This window comes from Orbicella franksi, chromosome 1 (genome assembly GCF_964199315.1).
Source record: "Orbicella franksi chromosome 1, jaOrbFran1.1, whole genome shotgun sequence".
Lineage (NCBI taxonomy): Eukaryota > Metazoa > Cnidaria > Anthozoa > Scleractinia > Merulinidae > Orbicella > Orbicella franksi.
In genome coordinates this window covers 12,008,354-12,030,860 of record NC_138145.1, presented here as the reverse complement: position 1 = coordinate 12,030,860, position 22,507 = coordinate 12,008,354, and the positions used below count along the sequence as shown (strand labels likewise).

General features: G+C 38.3%; 2 protein-coding genes across 5 annotated transcripts in view; one reads left to right on the top strand and one right to left on the bottom strand.

Moving 5' to 3' along the window:
- LOC145490712 (uncharacterized) overlaps window positions 1-19,955 on the bottom strand; it is a 33,604-nt gene extending 13,649 nt beyond the window's left edge. The window contains exon 1 of the mRNA XM_081469814.1: window positions 19,884-19,955. Coding sequence (XP_081325940.1) covers window positions 19,884-19,931 — 48 coding nt within the window. The 5' untranslated portion in view covers window positions 19,932-19,955. The remainder of the gene's footprint in view (window positions 1-19,883) is intronic.
- LOC145490498 (uncharacterized) overlaps window positions 4,002-22,507 on the top strand; it is a 30,437-nt gene continuing 11,931 nt past the window's right edge. Inside the window, exons 1-5 of one of the 4 annotated variants that reach the window (XM_081469621.1) lie at window positions 4,002-4,812; window positions 19,957-20,051; window positions 20,147-20,234; window positions 21,086-21,232; window positions 22,215-22,363. In XM_081469621.1, the coding sequence (XP_081325747.1) occupies window positions 4,752-4,812; window positions 19,957-20,051; window positions 20,147-20,234; window positions 21,086-21,232; window positions 22,215-22,363 (540 nt within the window). In that variant the 5' untranslated portion in view covers window positions 4,002-4,751. The other 3 variants (XM_081469613.1, XM_081469624.1, XM_081469608.1) reach the window with 3 other exon arrangements.

The following is a 22,507-nucleotide window of genomic DNA, read 5'->3' as shown; positions in this document are numbered from 1 at the left end:
GACAATGAAACAGCAATCCATCAACTCAAAGTATTGTCGGTCGCGTGTGCCAGACAAACAAACAACAACACAGTTTTATCAGGCGCATTTCGTATTAGGCTAATATTCTTGAGAAAACGATATATATGGGGTCATTCACTATTTTGATTCGAATTTGAACTCCACTTTTCAAATAACTTAAATCTACTGCAGACTGAATATATAATAGACAGGTTTTATTCACGTTTATCTGTCGGTTCGTATCCCTTCAACCTGGTAGCTAAAAATAAATTCACTTGTCCGAAACCAAGATATCTCCCCGGCAGTGCGTACATGAAATCATTCGCACACCATCTGTTGTAAAGAAGGCCAAAACAAGAACTAGAAATTCAACGAAGTGAGTCAGAGCTAAAAAAATTGAAACTAAAACGCCCTGTTGTGTTGTGAGAACAATTTCAACAGTTTTTAGGCTTAATTTTTGACCGTGCTTTTCACGTTTCGCGCGATAAGCCGGTAGTTATTGTGGACGCTTAAGTCCCGTGTTTGACGCAATGTTGTCGAAAGCTCCGCCCCAGTAATTACGGCAGACGGTCAAATATTGGTACAATTTCCTTTGGTCCACCGCAGATCGGACGCAGATTTTCCAACAATATTAAAATAGTCTCTATTCTTCGCGTTTTCCCACCAACAGGCGGAGTTATCTTTATAATTTTTGAGGTAAGTGGCAGAATTTCGTATGCCGTTTTCAATTTCTCAGACAATGTAGTCTTTTTGATGCGGCGGCGAATGCGGTTTGTTCGACGCTTTCCGGTCAACAATGTAGATCATTTCAAGAGTCCATTGTTGCAAAGGGGTGCACAGGTTTTCACTGTCCATGTATAACTACTTATAACAGAAAAAAAATAGAAAAATAGCCCTCTTTAGGAGATAGAAAAAAATTGAGCTTTTTCTACAAGAAATCTATGTGGGAAACGTTAAGTCACGAAGCAAGCAGCCTGATAGTCAACTTGATTTTATTTGAAGTAAAACACGACGTAACTTCGGAGTTCAACTGATCATTCTCCGCTTTAATTACTCCGATACGTTTATCGACGAAAAAGAAGTAATGAAAATTGAGAGCTTCAGTTTCATCACGGTTATGTCCTTCATACCGTTTTATTTAACTCTCTTTTAGAAAACGAAACATCGTAGTCAAACACACTCGCCTGTTATAAACTCGCTGCGTTGCACACAGATTTGTCTGACTGAAGTAGACAAACACAACTTGCATTGAATGCAACAGTTAAATTTCGTAAGGGGTTGTTCCCTGATTCAGTCAATGACTTTGTTGTAAAATTATAGTAGACTGAATCTTAGATATTTTTTTTCGTGTATGCGCTGCTTCTCTGACTAATCCACGCCTATGAACGAGCTTCACCAGGAGCAGAAATCGAAATAGTAAAATTGACATGTTTGTGGAACTTGCTCGATGGAAGTAGAGAGAAGGTGGAACAATTTCATTCACTCTCAGTCGGTTAGATGACCTTTATAGCTGGTCAAAATTCGAGATTCGAGTTGTGGAAGGTGTAAAAAGTAGCGTTTAATTCGAGTGCTTGTTCCTGTAGTGGTGTGAAGGACTTAAAAGATGTCAATAAACAAATCTCAAACAGCGATAAAAACGATAAAAACGATAAAAACGGACTCTGCACACTAGAAAGCTTTGGCCCCAGAACATTTTGAATTTTAAAGAACAGTGCTCAGCCTTCTTTTCATTAGTTGTATACTTATAGTTTGTACAAATGTTACTGTGTTATAAAAAGTTCTCATTTACATGATCGCTTTGTATAACTTTTGAGGCGTAAAAGAAGTGATAAACAGCCAACGCTTTCCTACCAGTGGGGCTTGTAGCTCTATATTCTAGCGGAAAGGGTTTATCAGATCAAACGAGCCTGGCCGACACTAAGGACGATCTCCACACTTGGTTTTGACTCAATTGTGCTGAGCTAAGAAGAATTATTTACATTGAACAGTATTTGAAAATGTTCTACTCTCGTTTCAGTTCAACCGAAGCGAAGAATCGCCAGTTTCGAAAAGGAATTCTTGGGACACTAAAAGACAGACAGTTTATTACGCTTACTCGTGATCCCTCTGAAAACTGAACTCAAAAAGTGGGCGCTTCACTCCACTGCTTTCACCACTAATTTTCGTGCAAAAATGAGTACTCTTTTCCAAGGTATAAAAACGCCGAGCATTTACCAAAGGACTGTAATTGTTCTGCACCATAGTAGCCTGTAGCTGTATCAGTGAAAGATTTCATATATTGCTTATAGATCCTTATATCATCAATTTTCTCAGGAAGCTAATGTATGAGAGGAAACGTTTTTAGCCCGCAAGCAATTTGCCTCAGTGGTATACTGTACCCTTTGATTACGAGCTTGCTCATATGGACTTAGAAACATTCTTTGCAGTTTTTTACAGGGACAATTGTCTTGAAGCTATAGATTATTTCACGGACAGGGCAATACGCCTGCCATGCTAACAGAGCACACGAACGAAATTGCCGTCCACTTCGAACAGATCTTGGAATCGAAGATCATTTAAATTTCCCACTGGATTTATATAGCATGCAAAAATTAAATTTCCTCACCAGAAGCAAGCAACTAGGCAGGCAAGCAGGCAGAAGCCCTTTATTAAACCGTTTGCTTTCAGGATCATGATTGACTTCTATCTTTCCTAGTTGAGCTTTCTCATAGATTGCCTGGCCCGGCCTTCTTGAGACTCTGTGACCATCTCCTTTGGAGATTTTACTATGGCAGTTCCGTTTTGTCTTCCTTTGACTTCTCTTGGTGTTATTCTAGTCAAGCAAACTATTCAAAGTTTCCGTCGTTTTGAAGTGATAACTTTTTGCCAGTCAGAAATGACTAGCTCTAAATTCAAGGTGTTCTATATATTTCACTTCTGTACCAGTTGATGACCAGTTTTTTCTTTTGGTTATTTTACAGTGAGGACACTTGAACCGTGACTATAACACTTGACATTGTTTGTACATTTTTTTGAGCGACTATAGAACTTGATCAGGGCTCTTCATATTGACAAGAGCATTTAGCGTTTTTAGCGTTTTTACAACAGCAAAAACGCTAATCTTGTAAATGACACGAGGAGCCTTCATTTTATAGTCACCGGCAGAAAACAAGTGCGATAAAAAATGTCAAGTGTTCAGTATAGTTCGAGTGTCCCTACTATAAAACTCGCGTTATCTTCTTTTTACCTACATCCGATCGTTCTTTATTAAATTTTCTTGTGTTGTTTACTAATTATATGACCCCGAATAGGTTGCAAATTTCTACTGATATTTGTTTTTGCCCGTGTATTAGCTATCAATATATCCCGCCTGCCTTCATTATATTGTATTGTTATTATAAAGTTATTGTTAAAACTATATCACAAAAACTATCGCTTCCTATCAAAACAGCCCACTCAAGATTGTTGAAAGTTTATATCCATCAAGTAACCTGCTTTGACCGGTAGTCAGTTTATACCCGGCGAATTCTTTCCAGCTAAAACTATTCAACAGTTTAACGACAGAAAATACACACTGACGGGTTAAAAACTGAAGAAAACTTGGGATAAGATTGTTAGCGGATAAGTCTTACAATATGTACAGTTTGACCCTCGGGTCAAGCCAATCCAGTATTCTCACAATCCTTCAGTTCCGGGGCTCCAAACAATTTCTCGATCGCGTTCTATTTTTGACAGACGGGCTTCCGGTCATTTCATGAAGTCGTAAATCAACAACACTTCCTGCCTGCCAAGTATTCTTATCCAGCTCTCCTCCAACCGTATGTTTAGCAAAGTGATAACCGCTGTAAAATTTCGGTTATTGATCGTCTCATAAGACTCCTCAGTGAATACAGGAATTACATACTCAAAAAGAAAAATTCAAAAAGAAGAAAAATTCGATTCCCGCAAGGCTAGGGTTTCGCAGAAGAATTTCGCATGTTGATTGTCAATCCTTCAACCCAGCCCAGTATGCCATATGATCTTTTCAAAGGCGGTATTTCTGATACTAATAAGAGTAATTAGTGGTGATATGATAAGCCATTTTTGACTTGACAAGCGGCAAAGAAGCTATTGTATCAAAATCACTGCAAGCAAATGTGGAGCGCTTGCTTTTTCAAATGTTTTCTCGATGGGAAACCACTTTAAAAGGCTCAGCCTTGGCGGGTTGCGAAATAAAAACAGATCTTGTTATTAAGCGAGAGACGTTTGGATGGTCTTGAATGGGTTTCGAGGGGCAATTGGTTTATAACACCAGTCGTGCGGTTAGGACAAATGCTCTATCGCCAGCTATAATTGGCTGAAAGCTGTTAGATTTCTTAAAAGTCATCCTCTTTTGTACATCACAGGGGTTTTTGGCCGGAACGACATCACACTTAGCTTTTCATCGTTTTAAAATTTCCAACAACAAGCGCGGATCGAAGGGAAGAGAAAATTCGAATAAATCATTTGGAGTAGGTAAATTTAACTAAACGAGGTCGTAAGGTCTTTGCTAAGTAGCGTTAGCTGTCATATACTCGTATATCAAATTTTCCCCGGCCTTGACATATGTCAGGTAAGCGATGACACCTCTGGCAGATGCATGCTAGCGCTAAAAAACTCTCCTGACGTGCCAGTCATTGCTCTGTTATCTGTTGATGCCGCAAACACTGAGTGGCCATAAGAGAGTATATAAGCACCCGTATTGTTTGTATTCTAATTTCAGTTAAACACCGCGCTAACCTCTCTCTCTGAATATGGGACCGTCCCGTACGTGGATGCTAATCGTCTCTTTGTTGATCCAGTATATATGCAGAGGTAAGTAGGGTTTATTTCTTTCTGTAAACGTAAATATGTAATCTGAGCAATCCTACATGGGCTCTGACCGCCCCTTGTCGAAGGTCGTGGAAACTTCACTTGATTTATGCGAAAACTTCAGCGCAGTTTAGGCAAAAGCTATAAATCATTCAGTGTGATTTCCTCCCGCACTGGCAGATCTTAATGGCTTTGAAAGTGGTTCGTAAAGAACGAAAACACCGGATCGTTTCGCGAGCGAGTCGGCGATTTCATGAACGCGTGTTTGTAATGTCGGTCTTGACAGCCGCCGTTGGACACGGCGATACGCCGGCGCATTTAGCTCGTAAACGTTTCACGTTTTTTAGAGAACACCGTAGTTTTCAAAAGACTAAGGAAGTATTAGGAGAGAAAAGCAGGGGTTTGAGTGAGATTTGAAGAGTCCGAGGTGTAAAAATGACATATGTGTGAGAATGAGTTATGGTGTCCGGAATGTGGTCTGAGAGAAGGAAATTTGGATAGCGAAGATAGAGACAATCGAAGCATCATTGCGCGTTCAAAATACATGCTTGGATCATAAAGCTGTTCTTTCGACAGCCAAAGTACTTCTTTTTTTTCTGTTTATCAAAAGCGGTTCATTCATCGAGGATTTTCCATATAGCAGTACTTCGTGTTGTGCGCGAGCTCATGGGGCTTCGGTCGGGTCGTTCTTACTTCATTTTTCACTTTTTGACACAAACTACTCAAATCCTCGGCGTCGTGCATTGATTATGAATAATATTTGAATTAGCCTGTGAACGCCGTCCTGCAAAGCGCGCTCCTCCGGAAGGTTCAAGTTGAGGAACGTTTTGCAAGCGAAAAGAGCAGCTTTATGGCTGCTTCGATTACAAAAGTCTGCGAAAAGGTGACAAAAAATTAACCGAAGGCCCTACAGGCGCCTTGTCCGGATGTGGCAAATTTTCTGGCGAATATTTCACCTCCAGTGAGGAGCTTTTCAGGCTTTTGCTTACTTATGTGTCTCTATAATTGAGTACATTCCAACTTTTGCCTTTGTCAGCACCTTAAAATGTCCCGTAAGAACAATTAGCGCGGCGGAGAACTGTGACTAAGGCCTCAGCTTCGGTTGTGTTTCCTTGCGTGTACACGCAACCGAGAGAAATTCACCACGCTATTGTGAACTAGAAGGAATCATAAAACTTGTTTTACCAGTCAGTTTCGTTCGAGGCTGATTTACTTGTGCAAAACGCAAGAGAGAAACTTCTTTTCTAACTTAAAAGATCATCTAGCATTAACGTTTCGGTTTGAGATCATTATAGTGACCAAGAGGATTCACTATTGGCCCTTGAAAGGTTAGTGGCTTAAAGATTGATTTCTTGTGGACGTGTTAAACTCATCAAAAATACTTCTCGTTGTAATTATGTTCGTAAATTTTAAAAGTGACTAAAGGAGTCCGCGAGCGAAGTTTGTCATTCAAAAACCACATGTTCAAAGCAAACATTTTTATCTGAATGTTGTTGTTTTACCATGGTTTTGAAATATTTCTGCGGATGTTAGGTCGGAAAACACAATTTGAAGATTCGGTGATTTCTAGCCATGTAAGAAATATTGTCGGAAGAATTAGAGTGCGGTCGTTATTTTGATTTTGACGGATTTTGTAATCAGTGAGTTGGGAATGCATAGTCGAGGAGCCTGGTCATTATCACACAAAACAAGAATATCCTTGTTACTTTTTACTCTTTCCACTTGTAATCTTTGGATTAGTTCATTTCTCTAATAAGATTTCCTGGTTCGCAGAGTTAAACTCGGAACCAAATTAGAAGATAGAGTTAAAATATCCCAGAACTCCTAAAACATTTATACTTGAACAGTATATAAAAAGAAACCTTTTGAAGAAAAATTAATAATGTCTCTATTTTTTACAAAAATTTGTTTTTGAGTGAAACTTAGTTTTCTGCGTCGTAAGAAATCTTGCTGCTCTAGGTGCAGTAATGTAGTATGTATATGTAAAGATCAGTTAAATATGATTGAAAAGATACTTTATTAAACTACTTTAAATTATGCGTCATTTTGAATCAATCTTTTGTTTGCGGCAAAAAAAGACTTAATATTTCAGTCAAAGATGGTCATTGCTCGGCTCGCGTATATATATTACAATTTGAAGCTAGAAAAATTTGTTCATAATAGTTTTCAACTAGTTCTCACAGAGGCGATACACGGTCCGCTATAGAGCAATAAATCTTAAATCCGCGGGAAGTTTTCATTACCTTGTTAGAACGTGCAAAGGTTAAGCCTAAGATTAGTGTTGCTTTGCAAGATGCAATTTAGCTGCTTTCGCGCGCTGACCTGTTAGCGTGGGTCGTCCTTGTACCTCTTTCTATTCTGATGGATCTTAATTGCGTTTTCGAAAATATTATCAACTCTTGTCAGCTCTCCTAGTAAGTAAGTTTGTCCTCCCAGCGTGTCGTTGATAAGTGTGTCAGTAACATGTGCACCATGTTTTTGTTCTCAGCTTCCCGGACTACAATAGATAAGTTGTAAATCTGATATCACCCTCCATGTTTGAATGTTACAAATAGAGCGATGACGCGCGCGAATCTCCATAGTGTGACTCTTGCATTGTCCAAGTCGCCTCTATATTGGAAAATTCACTTGTGGGGTTTTCATCAGTGATGAAATTGCCGTAAGAGACGGTATCCCCCCACGGTGAGTAGACGTTTTCCTTGCGACCCCGACTAAAAAGAACTCACTCAAAGATTACCGTGGAGATTTCAATCACTTTGTTTAGCATTTCGCACTCTCGAATCCCTTTGTTCGCGAATCATACATAATCTAATTAATCAAAAATCCATTATACGGTTTGAAAAGACCAAAAAATTCCATTAGTGAATGAATTTGTAAATTCGTGCGCACTGAACAACATGCTAAATATTTTTCCATCCCCAACCCCAGCTCAAAACGAAAACAGCGGCCGTATTCTGCAATGACCGTAACAAATTCGACTCGTTTGCTGTAATCCTTTGCTCCGCAAAAAGCCCTTAATTTACAAAAGCGTCACTGCTTGGCGAGAACACCAGAGTATTAAAGGTGTTCCAGTGGCGGAAACTAATGTGACAGTCAAAAGCATTAGTGTATTTTAATGTGATGACGCGCGCATTACGTAGGGCAAGTATTTAATTCATTTCCTCTTCAAAGGCCATTACTATAGTAAGTGTGTTTCATTTTGTTTGGCGTCGAAAGTAACCCTGCAAGACCTCGCGGATCCGTCGTTACACATTATACCAGCTCTAGAATCGTGAAAATTTCACTGATCAAAATGCGAAGGCTACAAGTCTTCTACAAGATGGACTCGGAGAGAAACCGTTGGCCTTCAGTATTACACTTTGTATGCACTGGATTCGTTTTGCTCCTTGTGTTGTTGGTTATTATCTTTGTACACATTTTTGGCCCATCCGGCGAGTTAATAGGTAAGTTCACTGTTAATTTGACGGACTCTTGGCCTCTGCTGTGGTTTCTTTATTTTTGTTTCTTTTAATAGAGTGCACTGCAGGGACAACTGAATTATTGAACAGAGGTTTACAAAATTTGCTAAAGCATTTTATTCGCGCAGACTGTTTTGTTAGTGTCTCGTCTATTTTCAGTTTTGTTTAGCCCTAGATGAAGCTTAAACTACCATCAACTGCTGTTCTTTTTCTTCGCAGCTAACCTTGTAAACTGTGGAAAGGTTTTAAAACATTTTGGTGTGAAAGTTTGAAAGCCAGCTAAACCTAGTATGAATAAGGTGTGATAAGGCGCTCAGAGTTCTCGCATATTTTATTGTCGTTCTCTTCGATCACTATATAGTCTGTACTTCCTTAGCTTGGTTTGTATAAACGATACTAGTTTGAACTTTATTTCTTTAGAATCTTCAGTTCATTTCGTGTTTGTTATACAATTTCACTTTCTGAGTTTCTCTAGCGGTACAGCTGTCTCATGTAATGTTCGACAACTTGTCATGGATAATCATATTTTGGTTCAGCAACGGAAGAACATACACTAGTACTACATTTGTAAATTCATTTACGCCGCGTGAAATTCAGCGTTTTATTCAAGCAAAGCTTAGCCTTTCGTCATTTTTTTTATGGCAGAAGGTTTCAGAGCTTTTTAGGAGTTTACTGCTCTAAAAACAACATTGAAAGCCGTTCCCAAATTCCATCCTTTTGTTTGAAAGGTATGCTTTCTATTTCTTACGGACACTTCGAGGTGTGAAATTATGGTGTGGGTGAGAAGCTGGCGCAAAGAGAATTATTTTTAAAATCTGTGATCAGGAATTGGTTTTTCCTTTGAAGTCGTAAACCTCTACAAAATCATGTTTTGAATACATTGCAGAATGTGCCCCTAATGAGTTTAAATGCTTGTTTTAAAGAGGGTTGCTCGTTTTCTATTTGTATACGTTTAATTTTGGAGTGACGTGTGGGACTAATGTAAACACATGGTGCGGTTCATAATCCTTCCTTTTCAATGCAACACTTTCGCGAATCCATTATGTCTCTTAAGAGATGTGACGTGTTTGTTGATAAGCGGCGAAAATCCGATCGTCATTTTCTTTGGTTGTTCCAGAAATATCGCGCTCGCTGGGCAGGTGCGCGTAATCTTGAATTTCCAAAAATCAAAAGCATAATAATTTCAATTCGGCTTTCTCTCCTTTGAAAAGAGGAAATGTCTTTTGCGGTTTGGTCGAGCCGCTCTAGGAAAATGTACATGTGTCACGTCTGCCGATCATAGCTTGAAAACTGAAGCGAAATGTTTATTTGCCCTTCAGCCGCTTTGCGAACAGAGCAAATCGTACAAGGCTAGGACCTTTTGATTCCGGCTAGTCCTCTTCTCGACCTTCTCGCTTGGAAAACAGGTCAAAGACAAGACCATTTCTGGCCAGCCCCCCTGCGGGTGTTTTTGACGGAAATGCCGGCGACATTGCGTCGTATTTCTCAACAGAACAATGATTTATTTGATGTGGTTTGCATTCCTCCCTTTGTACAGGAAACGAAAATTAGTTTACAATCCATCATCTTTAAAATTTTGACAGACGAAAATCACATTTACACCCCGGTATTGCCGGTAATATCAGCCTGTGGATCTAATTCTCTAAGTTACAGTGCTTTAGGTAAAACTTTGTGACTTTCTGAAAGCATATTCCAATGGTCACTGCGTCCTGGACATGTGTTGTTCTTGTAATTTGAGAGATCTGTCAGCCATAGATTTCACAATGCTGAGCTTAGTCTAACATGAAACATGGAAAGAGTCAGCATGTTGTGATTTTACTTTTTCGACAGCATAGGAAGTGTACATAATCCCAGTTTAAATAATTTACTTGTTATCGAAGCATGGCAGGCGTTGTTCCAAGTTACATACCTACGCGTACGAGCTTATTTCAATTTGAAAATTGACGTAGGATAAAAGTAAAAGAAGAAATGATTTAATCTGTGGGTATGGTGAGACAAGTCTGAGAGAGAATTCCTGTACTTCTGAGCTGAAAGTTCTCAGAAACAGGCGCACCCTTATTTCCAAGCATGGGGCTTTGTGACTCTGTTAGGTCTTAGCGGGATACACTGGGTGTAGACTCTTTCTTTAGGGTCCTTCAGTGAGAAGAATCAACGCCTGGTGTTTGCGGTGTTTGTTAAAATCATTTAAAAATTGTGGGAATTGTCAACCATGTGTCTTGATGTACCACAAGATTCTCCGAACTATAATAAACGAAACGTAATGTCATTTACAGTAAAGAGTTTTTATATCTGTGGTTTTGGACTAAAGGAGTGATGATGAAACCGTAAAAAGATGCCTCTTGTATTAAGAAATACCTATCGAGGGATTCTTTAATTACTTTGGTTCACGCTTTTGTAACCAGCGAAAATGAAAAACTTGTACAGACAAGAGAAAAATGTGACTCGCGCTGCTCTTCCTTTCAAATATGTAAAGAGATAACTCAAAACAATTATCGCATCAGAGATATCTTTAAACAGAAAGAGAAAGGAAAAGAGCCGACAATTCCCATGTATAGTGGAATCCCGATTTGTCGAACTCTTCAGTTTTTCGAACCTCCCGTTAACTGGAACCAAAAGTCGTTCCCTCTCCTCGGACGAACACTGTTATTATACCCCCGATTTCTCGAACTCTCCGATTTTTTCGAACCAATTTTCGTTTCCCTTGGGGGTTCGAAAAATCGGGATTCCACTGTATTTGAACAATGTATTCTAATAGTGTTCGGAACTTAAGCAGCAATCGAAAAATTGTTACAGTCAATTTAGAAGTCAAAAATATAGTAGTTGTTTCCGACTAAAATTGCAGTAGAAGACACTTTGTATACCATGCCATCAGTTGAAAATACAACCAGTCAGAAGACAGGAATGCCACTTAACACTCGACGGTATTGCGACCAATCTTCCCATCGTGCGCATTATGTGTGTCGGATCAGTTGATTCAGTTATGTTGGCCACTGTATTTTCTATGGCATAGCGTTAAGGCTCGTCTGTATACCGAGAAAATACAAGTCAGAAGGGATTATTCCGCTATGGTATGCCACTCGAATGCGTTGTATAACTATTATTTATTTACTAACAGAGGACACCTTATATTTTTGCGTAAGTGTTATTTAGTAAAGATCACAGTTTCAATACACTTTTTTTTATGAGAACTTTTTTTTACAAAAACGTTGAGGCAGAGATTAACCAACATTTTATGAACTTATTAAGAACATTCCTCAGGTTGAGAGTCGATTAATAACGTGAACAGACAACCCTTGTTGGTTAATGAAAGCTTTGCTGCCTGTGCTGCATGTGAACTTTTTCTTTGTTTTTACCACAAAATCTGATAACTTTATGTCCCGTTGCGAATCTCTATGTTCAATGCTTAATCCAAAGCTAAATTTAGCCAGTGTTGGTTGGCGAGACATCTCGCACGTGGCATCAGAGCAAGCAAGTCGCGCAAGTATGTGTAAGCAACTTGATACCGTATCTCAGCAAGCAATGCACTTTGATAGGTTTCCTGGTAACGTCCGAATTGACTTATTGAAATACTATATACCATGTAAATTTAGGAACATCTTAAGAACGTTTTCAGCCTCAAATCGCAAAAAATGAGAGAACGTTCAGCCTCAGCGATCCAAAATTAGACGTTCTTATATATATATAAAAAAAGAGTGTACAGGTTCGTATAGGTTTTCTCGAGCGAAAAAGGTAGCGAGAAGAGTCAATCAGTCAATCATGTTCTATTTGCTCAAAGCGTCAAAGAGAAAACGGAAACGAAAATGGAACGTAACAAATCACTTGTGTCTTTTTCTCTTTATGTTATCATTAAGCTTGACATCACTGTTGCAAAAATACAGTAGTGTATAAGGCAGAAAAATGACTCCCTCGAACCAGTAATAATAATAACAGTATCGAGTTGAAGTACTTGCATATAATACATTTTCAATGTTGCTTCTGGTCGCTATACGGAATCAACAACAACAACAACAACAACACCAATTTATTGGTATTCCCGTATAGATGGTGTTACCTAAATACAGAATCGCTAAATAAAAAATTTAAAAACGAAACAAATTACAACAGCAACCAGAAAGAAAAATAAACATAGTTAGTTACAAGATTCTTCATTTTAAGTTTTAAGTAGTGCTTCATATGTAAAGTAACCTAGTTTTTTACAAATAAAAGTGTCAGCCTTGTTAAATAGAAATATTGTTTTCTCTGTGTTATTTCCCTGTGTAATTTTTCTTGTTTTGAGGGGATTGAAACTGGTTCAAATCCGGCGTCACACTCCTTATTTCCTTCTACGTAAGTCCAAAGAATGAAGCGTTGTATTTCCTTCGGAGTCTCACTGTAGCCGATCAGGAAACTACTTAAATATCACGACTTAAAATTTTTAAAGCTTCCTTCCTTAATTTTTTTTACTGCGGTTGAACCTTTTAAACCAAGGTCTACCATGAAAAGAGATTTATTCCCACATTAAAGATACCGATTCTAAATTATTTGGATGTTTCAAAACAACTTTGCCTCGTTCTGGCGCAGTTTTTGCACGTTAATAACTGTGGGACTGGGTTCTAGCATACTGTTGCCTGAGATGTTATTTTGCCGAAAATTTGGACCATTATTTTCCTTTCGTACTGACAGATTTTTTACAAGTTGACGTAGAAAACCTCCGTTAACATCTTCACTTGAAGTAGTGCGAGAAGACTATCTTTGTTTATGGAGCTTTTACTGAGAAATACTTCAAAGTAGAGAGGCTTAAAATATTATTCTGTTATTCGATTCCATAACACCTGGTATTTTCATGGCTCCGCTAAGTCCAATAAGTTTTGGAAGGAGATCTTTATATCAAAGAGGATTGAAAAATATCAATTTACATAATTGCTGAGAAGACAAATTAAGCCTTTGCCACATTTGTGGCTGAAGAACTTCAACGTACTTCAGCTTAATCGGTGCTTATGTTCTAAATCAAAAGAACATTTTATTTTCGAAGACAATTATTCAGTCCAAATTTCCACGACAACAAAGAAGCCAATTCGTCATTTTGTTTGACCGAGAAAAGTTTGTGTAAAACTGTAAATCAAATCAATGCAATGCATTAGATTTGATTTGATACTGTCAATTATTTTTTCCATGTACAGTTAAAGCATAGAGGATCTTTCCTCTCCCCAAAGCAGTGTTAGGACAAACTTCCCAACAGAATGCATGAGTAGCAGTTGCGTATAAACTAAACAACAATTAGGACTGAACAACAATTTATTGAACAGTAATCGCTAGACTAACTGAATAACAAAAAGTTGTTGACCAGGAGGTAATTAAACTTTATTATAAAATAAAGAGAGCGATATAACGTGTGTAGGGCGTATTGAAAAGTATTGTAGCATAAGGCATATATAGTACAGAAAATGAGTTATCTACTTGTCCTCGATTGAACGATCTTAAACGTAAATCAGAATAGAGAGATCTAAGGCCAGAGATGACATGGGCTTTATTTTCATCATTTCATCTGAGTGCACAAAACATAGCCTACGAGTCTTCTCCTCTGATCGTTAATTTGGAAGCTAGGGACTAGAGGAGAAGGCTAAAATAAATAAATAACGCCAGTGGTTCATCATGACTGCCAAGGAAAAGGAAGGACGAGGCTTGAACTGAAGAAACACTGTGCTAGAATGGTTTAGATTGAGTCAAGGAACTCACAGGGAATGTTACTTGTACTGTTCTCGTCATATATTACCACTTAATACTATGCTATTATGAATAATACTATGCAAACCGTCAGAACAGAAATATTTGTCTATGCATTAAGTCATACCACTGCTCCGAAATGCGACAGCTCGACGATCTTACTCGCGTTCAGAGAAATCATTTCGGTCTACACCGTGTGCATGTCTAAATAAAGCCAACTAACTGAATATGATATATATTTAAAAAAAAGAACAACAGCAACAACAGCAACAACATACATGTAGTTTATACTGTACTGCGTGTGATAAACGTTTCCACAAAGAACAGCGGTATATTTGCTACTACTCTGTCCCTTTTCAACCACTGTAGGCCGTTCTTACAGTTCTTGGTTGTCCTCGAGTAAACAAATAATTTTACACAGAGAATGCTTCCTCTGGTTCTTTGTTCAACTTAGCTTTTAAATGAAAATTCTTTCTAATGCTGGTTCAGGATGATCAGTATAGAAGCCAACGAAGACAACTTCACGTCGCCATTTATCACTCTAACTGAAAGGTGCTAACAATATCTGATCAAAAACTGGCGAGAAAAGAAGCTAGAAGTAAGGGCCAACGCGCCCCTTGTGACAACTTGTATACGCTCAAGGAAACAAATCATTTATAACTATTATTCAGTGCCCTTGATTCCTCGTGACAACCCCAAATAATAAATTTTAGAAAAAGACTGTTGTACCTGGGAACGAATGTGGTGGAAAACGTTTATGGATGCAGCGAATCTAATCTGATCAGCAATGGTGAACATTATAAATATATTGAATACAATCGTATCACAAATACGTCTACCTTTTGCCCGGTGTATGCAAATAAGATGGCGTATCTTTTCTTTTACTTAGCATGATACTCGTTACAAATTAAAAGAACTGTTTTGTTGAATTTCAAAACTAGAGAGCATTCTCTTGAAAGTCACGAATGTTTTTTCACGGCATGCAAAGCACAATGTATATTGAGCAAGTTAAAATGATTTGTTAAGCCTCACACACTTGTCAAATACATTCGCGATTGAAACAGCAGTTTGTGGACTTTCAGTAACTTTTAAAGGAAAGGGGTAAACCAAGGAGAAAGCTATCCCAGCACTGTTTTGTGACCACCTTGATTAGATTCAAAATACAGGATCTGAGAAAGCCTCCTTCATAAAAACGTCTGAAGATTTTGGAGTTGAGATGAGAAATTACATAAACCTAGTATTGAAACTACAGTCTCGACCAAATGATTGCTGATTTTAAATTGAATATACCAATGTATAGCTTACACAAAATTGTAGCACAATATATATTGGACAATTTCTAAAATGATTTGTCAAGGATCACACTCTTGTTTATTGCATTCACGACTGAAATTACAGTTTCAGTGCTTTCAGTAACTTGTGGATAAGAGGTAAACCAAAGTGGAAAGCTATTTAGGCCCTGTTTTGTGCCTCGGAGCTTCAAAATATAGGACCTGAGAAAGTCTCCTTGGTAAAAACGTGTGAAGATTTTGGAGTTCAGATGATAAGCTACATAACTACAGTCAGGTCAAAATGATGGTTGATTTTAAATTGATTATACCGATAGCTTACATAAAATTGTCTTGAGCGATTTCCAGATAAAAACGTTTTATGAACCAAAATTTAAAACGTAGCAGATGGTTTAAGAGTTGTGTTTGTGAAGCTAATGCCGATTTCTAGCATCACGTCTTAACTAACTCAGGATTTCCGAACACCTCAATTGCTCCAATTATCGCTTCAACGAGTGGGAACAGAATTCCTTGGCAAACAAGTGGTCAAACACCGATATTTATGTCTCCTAAACCACAGTTATTCAGACGCAGGTCTGTCACTGCGAACATTTTAGAATTGTTCAGTGTAGATGATCAAATAGAGTTGTGGAAGCCCTTTATACTTAGAACCACCACACAGCTCCATTAAACTTTCAAACGCTGAACAGAATCGATTACTTGCGCCAAAAAAACTATTAGGATCGTTAAAAGATAATCGCTGGTCTTCGGCTGGTACTATTGAAGTTCAATTTGGTGCGTATTAGCGCCGCACAAACATTTTACGCCGAGTGTCGATTGCTCATTATGTTTCTGTTTTCGTCTGCTGAAACGAATCGGGTTGTACTATCTACTGGTCGCTAGTAATCTATGAAACAGCACTATTAAAATCACCTCTATGAAACAGTAACGTTTAAATTGCCTCTATAAAACAGTACTAATCACGTGAAGAGAGTCACTTAAATTTGGCTTGAATTGAAGCTTTTTTTTCTCTTCTGCTTACCACACGGTACAATGTAGAGATGCGTCATGTAGTGTGTACATGCTTATTCAGACCATTCAGAGATTACGGTTTAGGAACACTGGAATGAATCGGTTACTTCCTACTTTTAAGCTATTTGAAATAGCAAAACACGATCTATAGAGTTTGATTCGTGATATTTAAGATCTCAATACGTATGACCCGACATAAAAGCATATTTTGTTGAGGCGTCGAGAAGCATACCCTATTAAGAGATGAGTTTCGACTACTGACTCTGAATTGATTGCTTTCAACCTTGAAACTGTTAGGATCGTTAAAAGGCTATCAATAGATTTATGTTCCCATTATTTCTGAAACTCTTGATACTTGTAAGAACTACGAAACATGTGCAGTTTTGAAGGAACATGAAATACAAAGCCGAGTGAGTCAGTTCAGACATTTCATATCCCTCAGTTACCAACACTGAAAACTAACATTGTATTCGAATCGCTTTGAAACAACAAAAAGACAGATTAAAATACTGCACTGTAGAAGTGATTTTGCTTCAGATTTAAGCTTAAATCCCGTGTTTCATTCAAACATTACATTATCTACCTTTGTCACCATTGTCATTCTCAAATGGATGACTGCAACACACGAATCTTGTAGACATTCCTTTCTGTATCTACTATCTTATGCCTTGTGTCTGGTTTAATCGTTGTAAAAACATATTCCAGTAGCCTGGATTAGGCGTGATCAATAAGCAATCAAATGTTAAAAGTTTAGATTAACAGTCCGTTGTCAAATTGAATTGCTTCTAGCAAACGTCGACGCATAAAACACAGGATGCGAACGACGGTACTGTGATCTAGCAAGCGAGACGAAGTAATCATATGAGGCAAAGTTTCGTTCGGTTTGATGAATCAACTAGCAAATTATACATGCTTTTTGATATGTTGTGTTCCTTCGTTTTTGTAATATTTGAGATTTCAGAAGATATAAATTGAAACAGCGTTATGGAAAAGCAGCGCTCACCCTAAATTACATGGTGCCACGCAAAGGATCGAAGAAACAGAAGAAAGAGTCTCTGTTTCTTGGGCGTTGCCATTCCTTTGTCTTCACTTGTTCGTTCCTGCAGGCATCTGTTACCAACATGCGATGCAAATGTTTTCTCGCAGCACCAAAAAGTTCCTCAAACTGATGCAGGCCAAAAGTGAGTTAAAAGTTCTCGATCAAAACCTTGTTAGCAGGATTTCATCAGTTGTTATACCCGACAAACAATAATGATTAATGATCTGTTGCCATCTTGTAGCGTGGTGTCATTTTACAGTCTTGCTTTTGAACCCTGATTGTGTGGTAACTGGAGAAAGGATTTAAAAATGTCACAGACTCTAACGCAATGCGTTTTTATTGAATTATTTTTCCAGACTACACTTGTCATTTTGTTTTACAAAAAATTTTTTAATCCTTATGTTTAATTTTGTTTCTTGTATTTTTAATACCCTCTCGCAGATTTATTTTCTCCGGTGACAAAGTACACCACAATCTCATTATCTTATCTCAGAATCTACGAATTCTAGGAATACCTTGGAATGGATCCACTTATCACAGAGCACCGCCTGTTTGGTTGAATTCAAATTGACAATGTATATGACAATCATGATCCACAATCTGTCGTATTTTCCATCAGGTTTATTTTAATCAGGAAATGCTCCAGTCAGTGGCCGATTAGTACAGATTGTTTCTGTCTATTTAGCAGCACGCTATCATGCCCGTATCAAGTTTCCTTTGCATGCCATTGGACAAACTGAAGAGGAGTATAAGATTTATCTCTCAGGTGCAATGAGTCGGAGAACGTGTAATCACGACTTTAAATACTACAGTGGATTAATACCCATTTGAAACAAAAAAAAAATCCCTTAAACAGGCCCTTGAATTTCTCAAAGAGATACTTCATATTGTAAATATAGTTTGGACGACTTTGAACTTTTTCCAAATTTGACCACGTGTGCGTTGAACGAAAAAATTTTGTTCTTCATCATCTTATTTACTCGAATTAAACTGAAGATTATTTCACTGAGCTGCTTTTCTATTTTTTGAACTAATTTTTAACGAACTTTTTTTTCCTTGGTGACCGGCCTATTTACGCAATGTTTTTACAGTACAAAATAGCTCCTCCTCTTCTCCTTTGTTTATTTTGAAGTTTTTGTAAAATTTGTGTCATAACTGTCTGCTTAGTTTGTTCAATTTACAAAAGTGTCAAGACGTTGTTGAAAACACTGTACATTTTCCCTGCTGCATCATCGATCACAGAGATAAAATGTGAGTTTGGGAACGAGTAGGTCATTTATGTCGATTAACCTTCTTATTGGAGGCTAAAAATTCCTGATTGTTAAACTTGAAAAAATAGTTCGTGGAAAGAATGCGTCGCAATGTATGCGGTGTGTGTTGGAGGATGCGGATATCCGCGCGCGCAACCGTTTGACGCCATAAAATAGGCGGGTTGACCATACTGGTGCAAAAGGCCTTCTCATTTTGACAAAGTGTGAAGAGTGAAACGGCAACAAGCACTTCTTGCTAAGCGGCTAAATTTCACGAAATGTTCCATGCGGTGGTTTCTCTTTTTCTATATGCTCTAACAGCAATTTGTATTGGTAAGTGAGGCGCAAAGGAATAGACCCTGGAAAGGTGACTCCATTGCGTGTCGACTGCACACAATGGGTACTTAATCATCTGGGACAAGCGTAGAGACACATGGAAGGAATTGGGTTCTTGCAGTGCCTAGCGCCTGTAGAGTCCTTTAACTAGGTGTTGAACAAGATTCAATGCAATGGCACTGATAGTGATCTTCCTCGGCTGTGTTTCTTAGGATTCAACATTGAGAGTTGCCTCTTCATAGGTGACTCTGTTAAGCTCATTATATGCTTCCCATGTTGGGTGGCTCCTGAACTTGCCAAGGTCCAAAGTGTCACTGCTATGAAACGTTGACTTAGGGGCTTAAATAATCCAAACGTATTTGATTTTACCGAGAATCACATTGCAAAGTCGCTATGTTTTGCTGCTACTACCTCAAAGCTGTAGTCAAGGGAGGGTAAATTCCTTGGCAGTGAATCACAAGGCAGATTTGACCTGTAAAGAATTTCCTCACGTCACAGACTTGTTCTTTTAGAGCAAGAGTTTCGAGTCTACTCGATGGTTTCACTAATAGCTACTACTTGTTTCAGTATCAGTTAATAGCTACCAGAATGCCCAAAAAACAAAGATGCCAGCGATCCAGACAAGAACGGCTTTCGAATTTCACTTAGGAAGTGTTTAAACAGTGGATGGATTTTTGGACATTGAGATAACAGTTCGGAAATACCTCAGGAAATCAAAGTTTAAAGATTTCTCGTCTAGTATCTTAAAATTGTTGATGTTGTTATTTTAAAGTCGCGCTGTTACACTGTCAGATCATTTTGCTGGATCTGGAGGCGCCTAGAACGATCTTGACTGTTTGGCTAAATTGAAACGTGATAGCCTAGACAAGCCTAAGTCTTACCTTACTTATTGTTTCTGTCGCATTTTGTCATGAACGCTCCGGTGTTAAGTCTTATTTTCCTCGTTCTACTTCTAAATCCAGTTTCAAAAGCTTTACTTTTCCCTTACCTGAAAGCAGGCCTTGAAGATCTCGGGCACTTCTTTAACGCCAACCATTCTTTGGTGTCCATTTTGTTTCCAGAACCTGCCGAAGCCAATAACATAACAATCAAACTTGGCTTCATCGGCGCCTTAGACAAGTCTCTAGGAGCCACAGCATCCCTAGGACAAGAATTGGTAAGTTCTTCGTGTCCTCTTTCTCGAAACCACGTAATTTCTAGCCACTTTCTTGTTAATCTTGCTCAGTGTGCTTTTTCACGTTGTTCTTTCAGAGTTCGGCGTTCAAACTCGCCGTAGAGCTCATCAATGAAGATGCTGCCAAAGCTGGCAGTCAAATTAAGTTCTCCATGGATTTCAAAAGTGAGGTTTTATTTAATCATTGATGGTAAATTGGCTTAAGGTACTCACAAAACCGGTATGGGGTTCGGATTAAACCAAGAAACAATTGAATTTGTCCCTTCCCGTTGGTGTTTACACTCCCAGAATTGGCGGTGTTTCTCACATCTTTGGAGAGTGGTTTTTCCTTCTTTGTAATCAATACTAACGTATTTGGGCGATTGCAAGTCCGAATATTCTGAAATGTCTCCAGATTGAATTGTTAAGTTACAGGCAAAGCAAAAGTCACTCTTGCTATGATACGAGAAAATCTCATCCGTGTTACAGCAAGACACACACACAATAACATGTGACAAATTGTGAACGTGGATGGGATAAAAAATTAACACAGCAATAACCAGATTAAACAACCCAATAATTAATCTAGTTTTCTACTAAACATGAAGCAGAAAAATTGGCAAGGGTCCTGTCATTACTGCGCTTTAAGTTAACGAATTTTTTTGACATATTTTCATCGCAAATTAAACCTGCAGTACTACAGTAAGAGATAACCATAATTTGGTTCACAGATTGGCCATCAAAGTAGGTCTAGTCCATGACAGTTAGGGAAATTACAACTAAGTTAAAGTACACCAATTTTGCTCCCAATTTTCCTGCTCGTCTGTGTGTTGCTAGCATTTAAGGGTCAGATAAAACGCAGACAAACAGATTATGCAAACTGGGTTAGGCAAACCGCTGTTATCTAATTCATGTCATACAATCAAATGTGCTAAGATAAATGTTTGATAACTGTAGCTCTAAAGAGTACTGTCAATTTTCACGAACATTTCAGATGTAAATCAAATTTTATGAACTTCATGTACAATCCTTTGCAGGCATGATCAAAGATGGCGGTACAAACCCTTCCACCAGCTGTAAAATCGCAGCTCAGCAGCTCGCAGCTGACTCGGATATTGTTGGAGTAGTGGGAGCGATGCGTTCTTCTTGTTCCAAAGCATCTCATCAATACTTTAGAGACAATGGTAAGCTAAGTATCGTCTTGGGAGATAAACACCGTCTTGGAAGTTCAAGGTTTAGTTTATGGACTTGTTCAGTAGTTGGTACGCGTAAAGGTCCGTAAACCGTATCAAACTCAATCACTGTTCTTGTAGTGGGGTTTGTGCCCTTTCGTTTTATTGTTCGCCTATCATGGCTCTTGACTTTGGAAGGACGACTGAGGAACAAATTGTCTCGGATCAAGCTAGTTCGTCTACTATGTGTATAGCATTGTTCGTGTAAAGAGATGTAAAATGTAGTTAAAATTCAAGCAATGCAAATAAGAACTATCTCTTGCAAACACCATGTTTCATTGAGTTTATTTAGTCTTTCCCCAACGCGTTTACTATGCACACTATACACGCACCAATTCAGACCGCAGCAAAATGTATAGCTTTACCTTTTTAACACAGAATGAAAACCTCGATGGTAATATATTCATAATGAGGAGTAAAGGAAGAACTTTGTATTAATAAGGCATTCTTCTGTCTTAAAGAAAGGATCAAACGTATCATGAGAATTAACCAAAGCTGAACAAATGTTATTCATTCAGTGATTGTTAATTTTTGGCGTGTGAAGCTCATGTGGACCTGTTCGTCTGGAATTTCGAACCGGTGATAAACATTTCTTTAAAGACAACATACTGAAACTGGCTGCAGCATAATAAAACTGCAGAGTAGCCTTTTCACCGAATGTGACTCGTATTTATGTACCGACCAACAGCGAAAATCAGTAGGATCTTGTAGAGAAACATATGTCGACATAAAAGTGTCGAGATTTTGAAAACTTATACATGTTTTTGGCAGCGCTGACATATTTAACGTTGACCTTTTTAAACGGGTGTTTAAAGTGAGGATTTATGACTTAGCCACTTTGACAAATGAGGGAACGTCAATATGGTAAAGCAGATTTATAGCTGCAAGGGCAACGATAGTTTGATCATCATCCTTTGTTGTTATTCTCTTTTAGTGCCTTTCATGACCCAGATATCATATGCGTCAACTGCGGCAGAGCTGTCCAACAAGAAGAAGTATCCTCGGTTCTTCAGGACGTGCGCTAGTGATGTGAATCAAGCTGAAGTCTTGGCCGAGTTGGTGACATATTTCAACTGGAGAAGAGTAAGTACTTAGCTGTCAGTGTTTAGAAGGATGCTGCTGAGGGTATTGGTTTCAAGCTCACTTGCTTATAGCTCTTAAAGTAGAAGTCGATAGGCAGATATCATTAAGAGATATTAAAAGGTTCGACTGAGATCCGGTATAAAC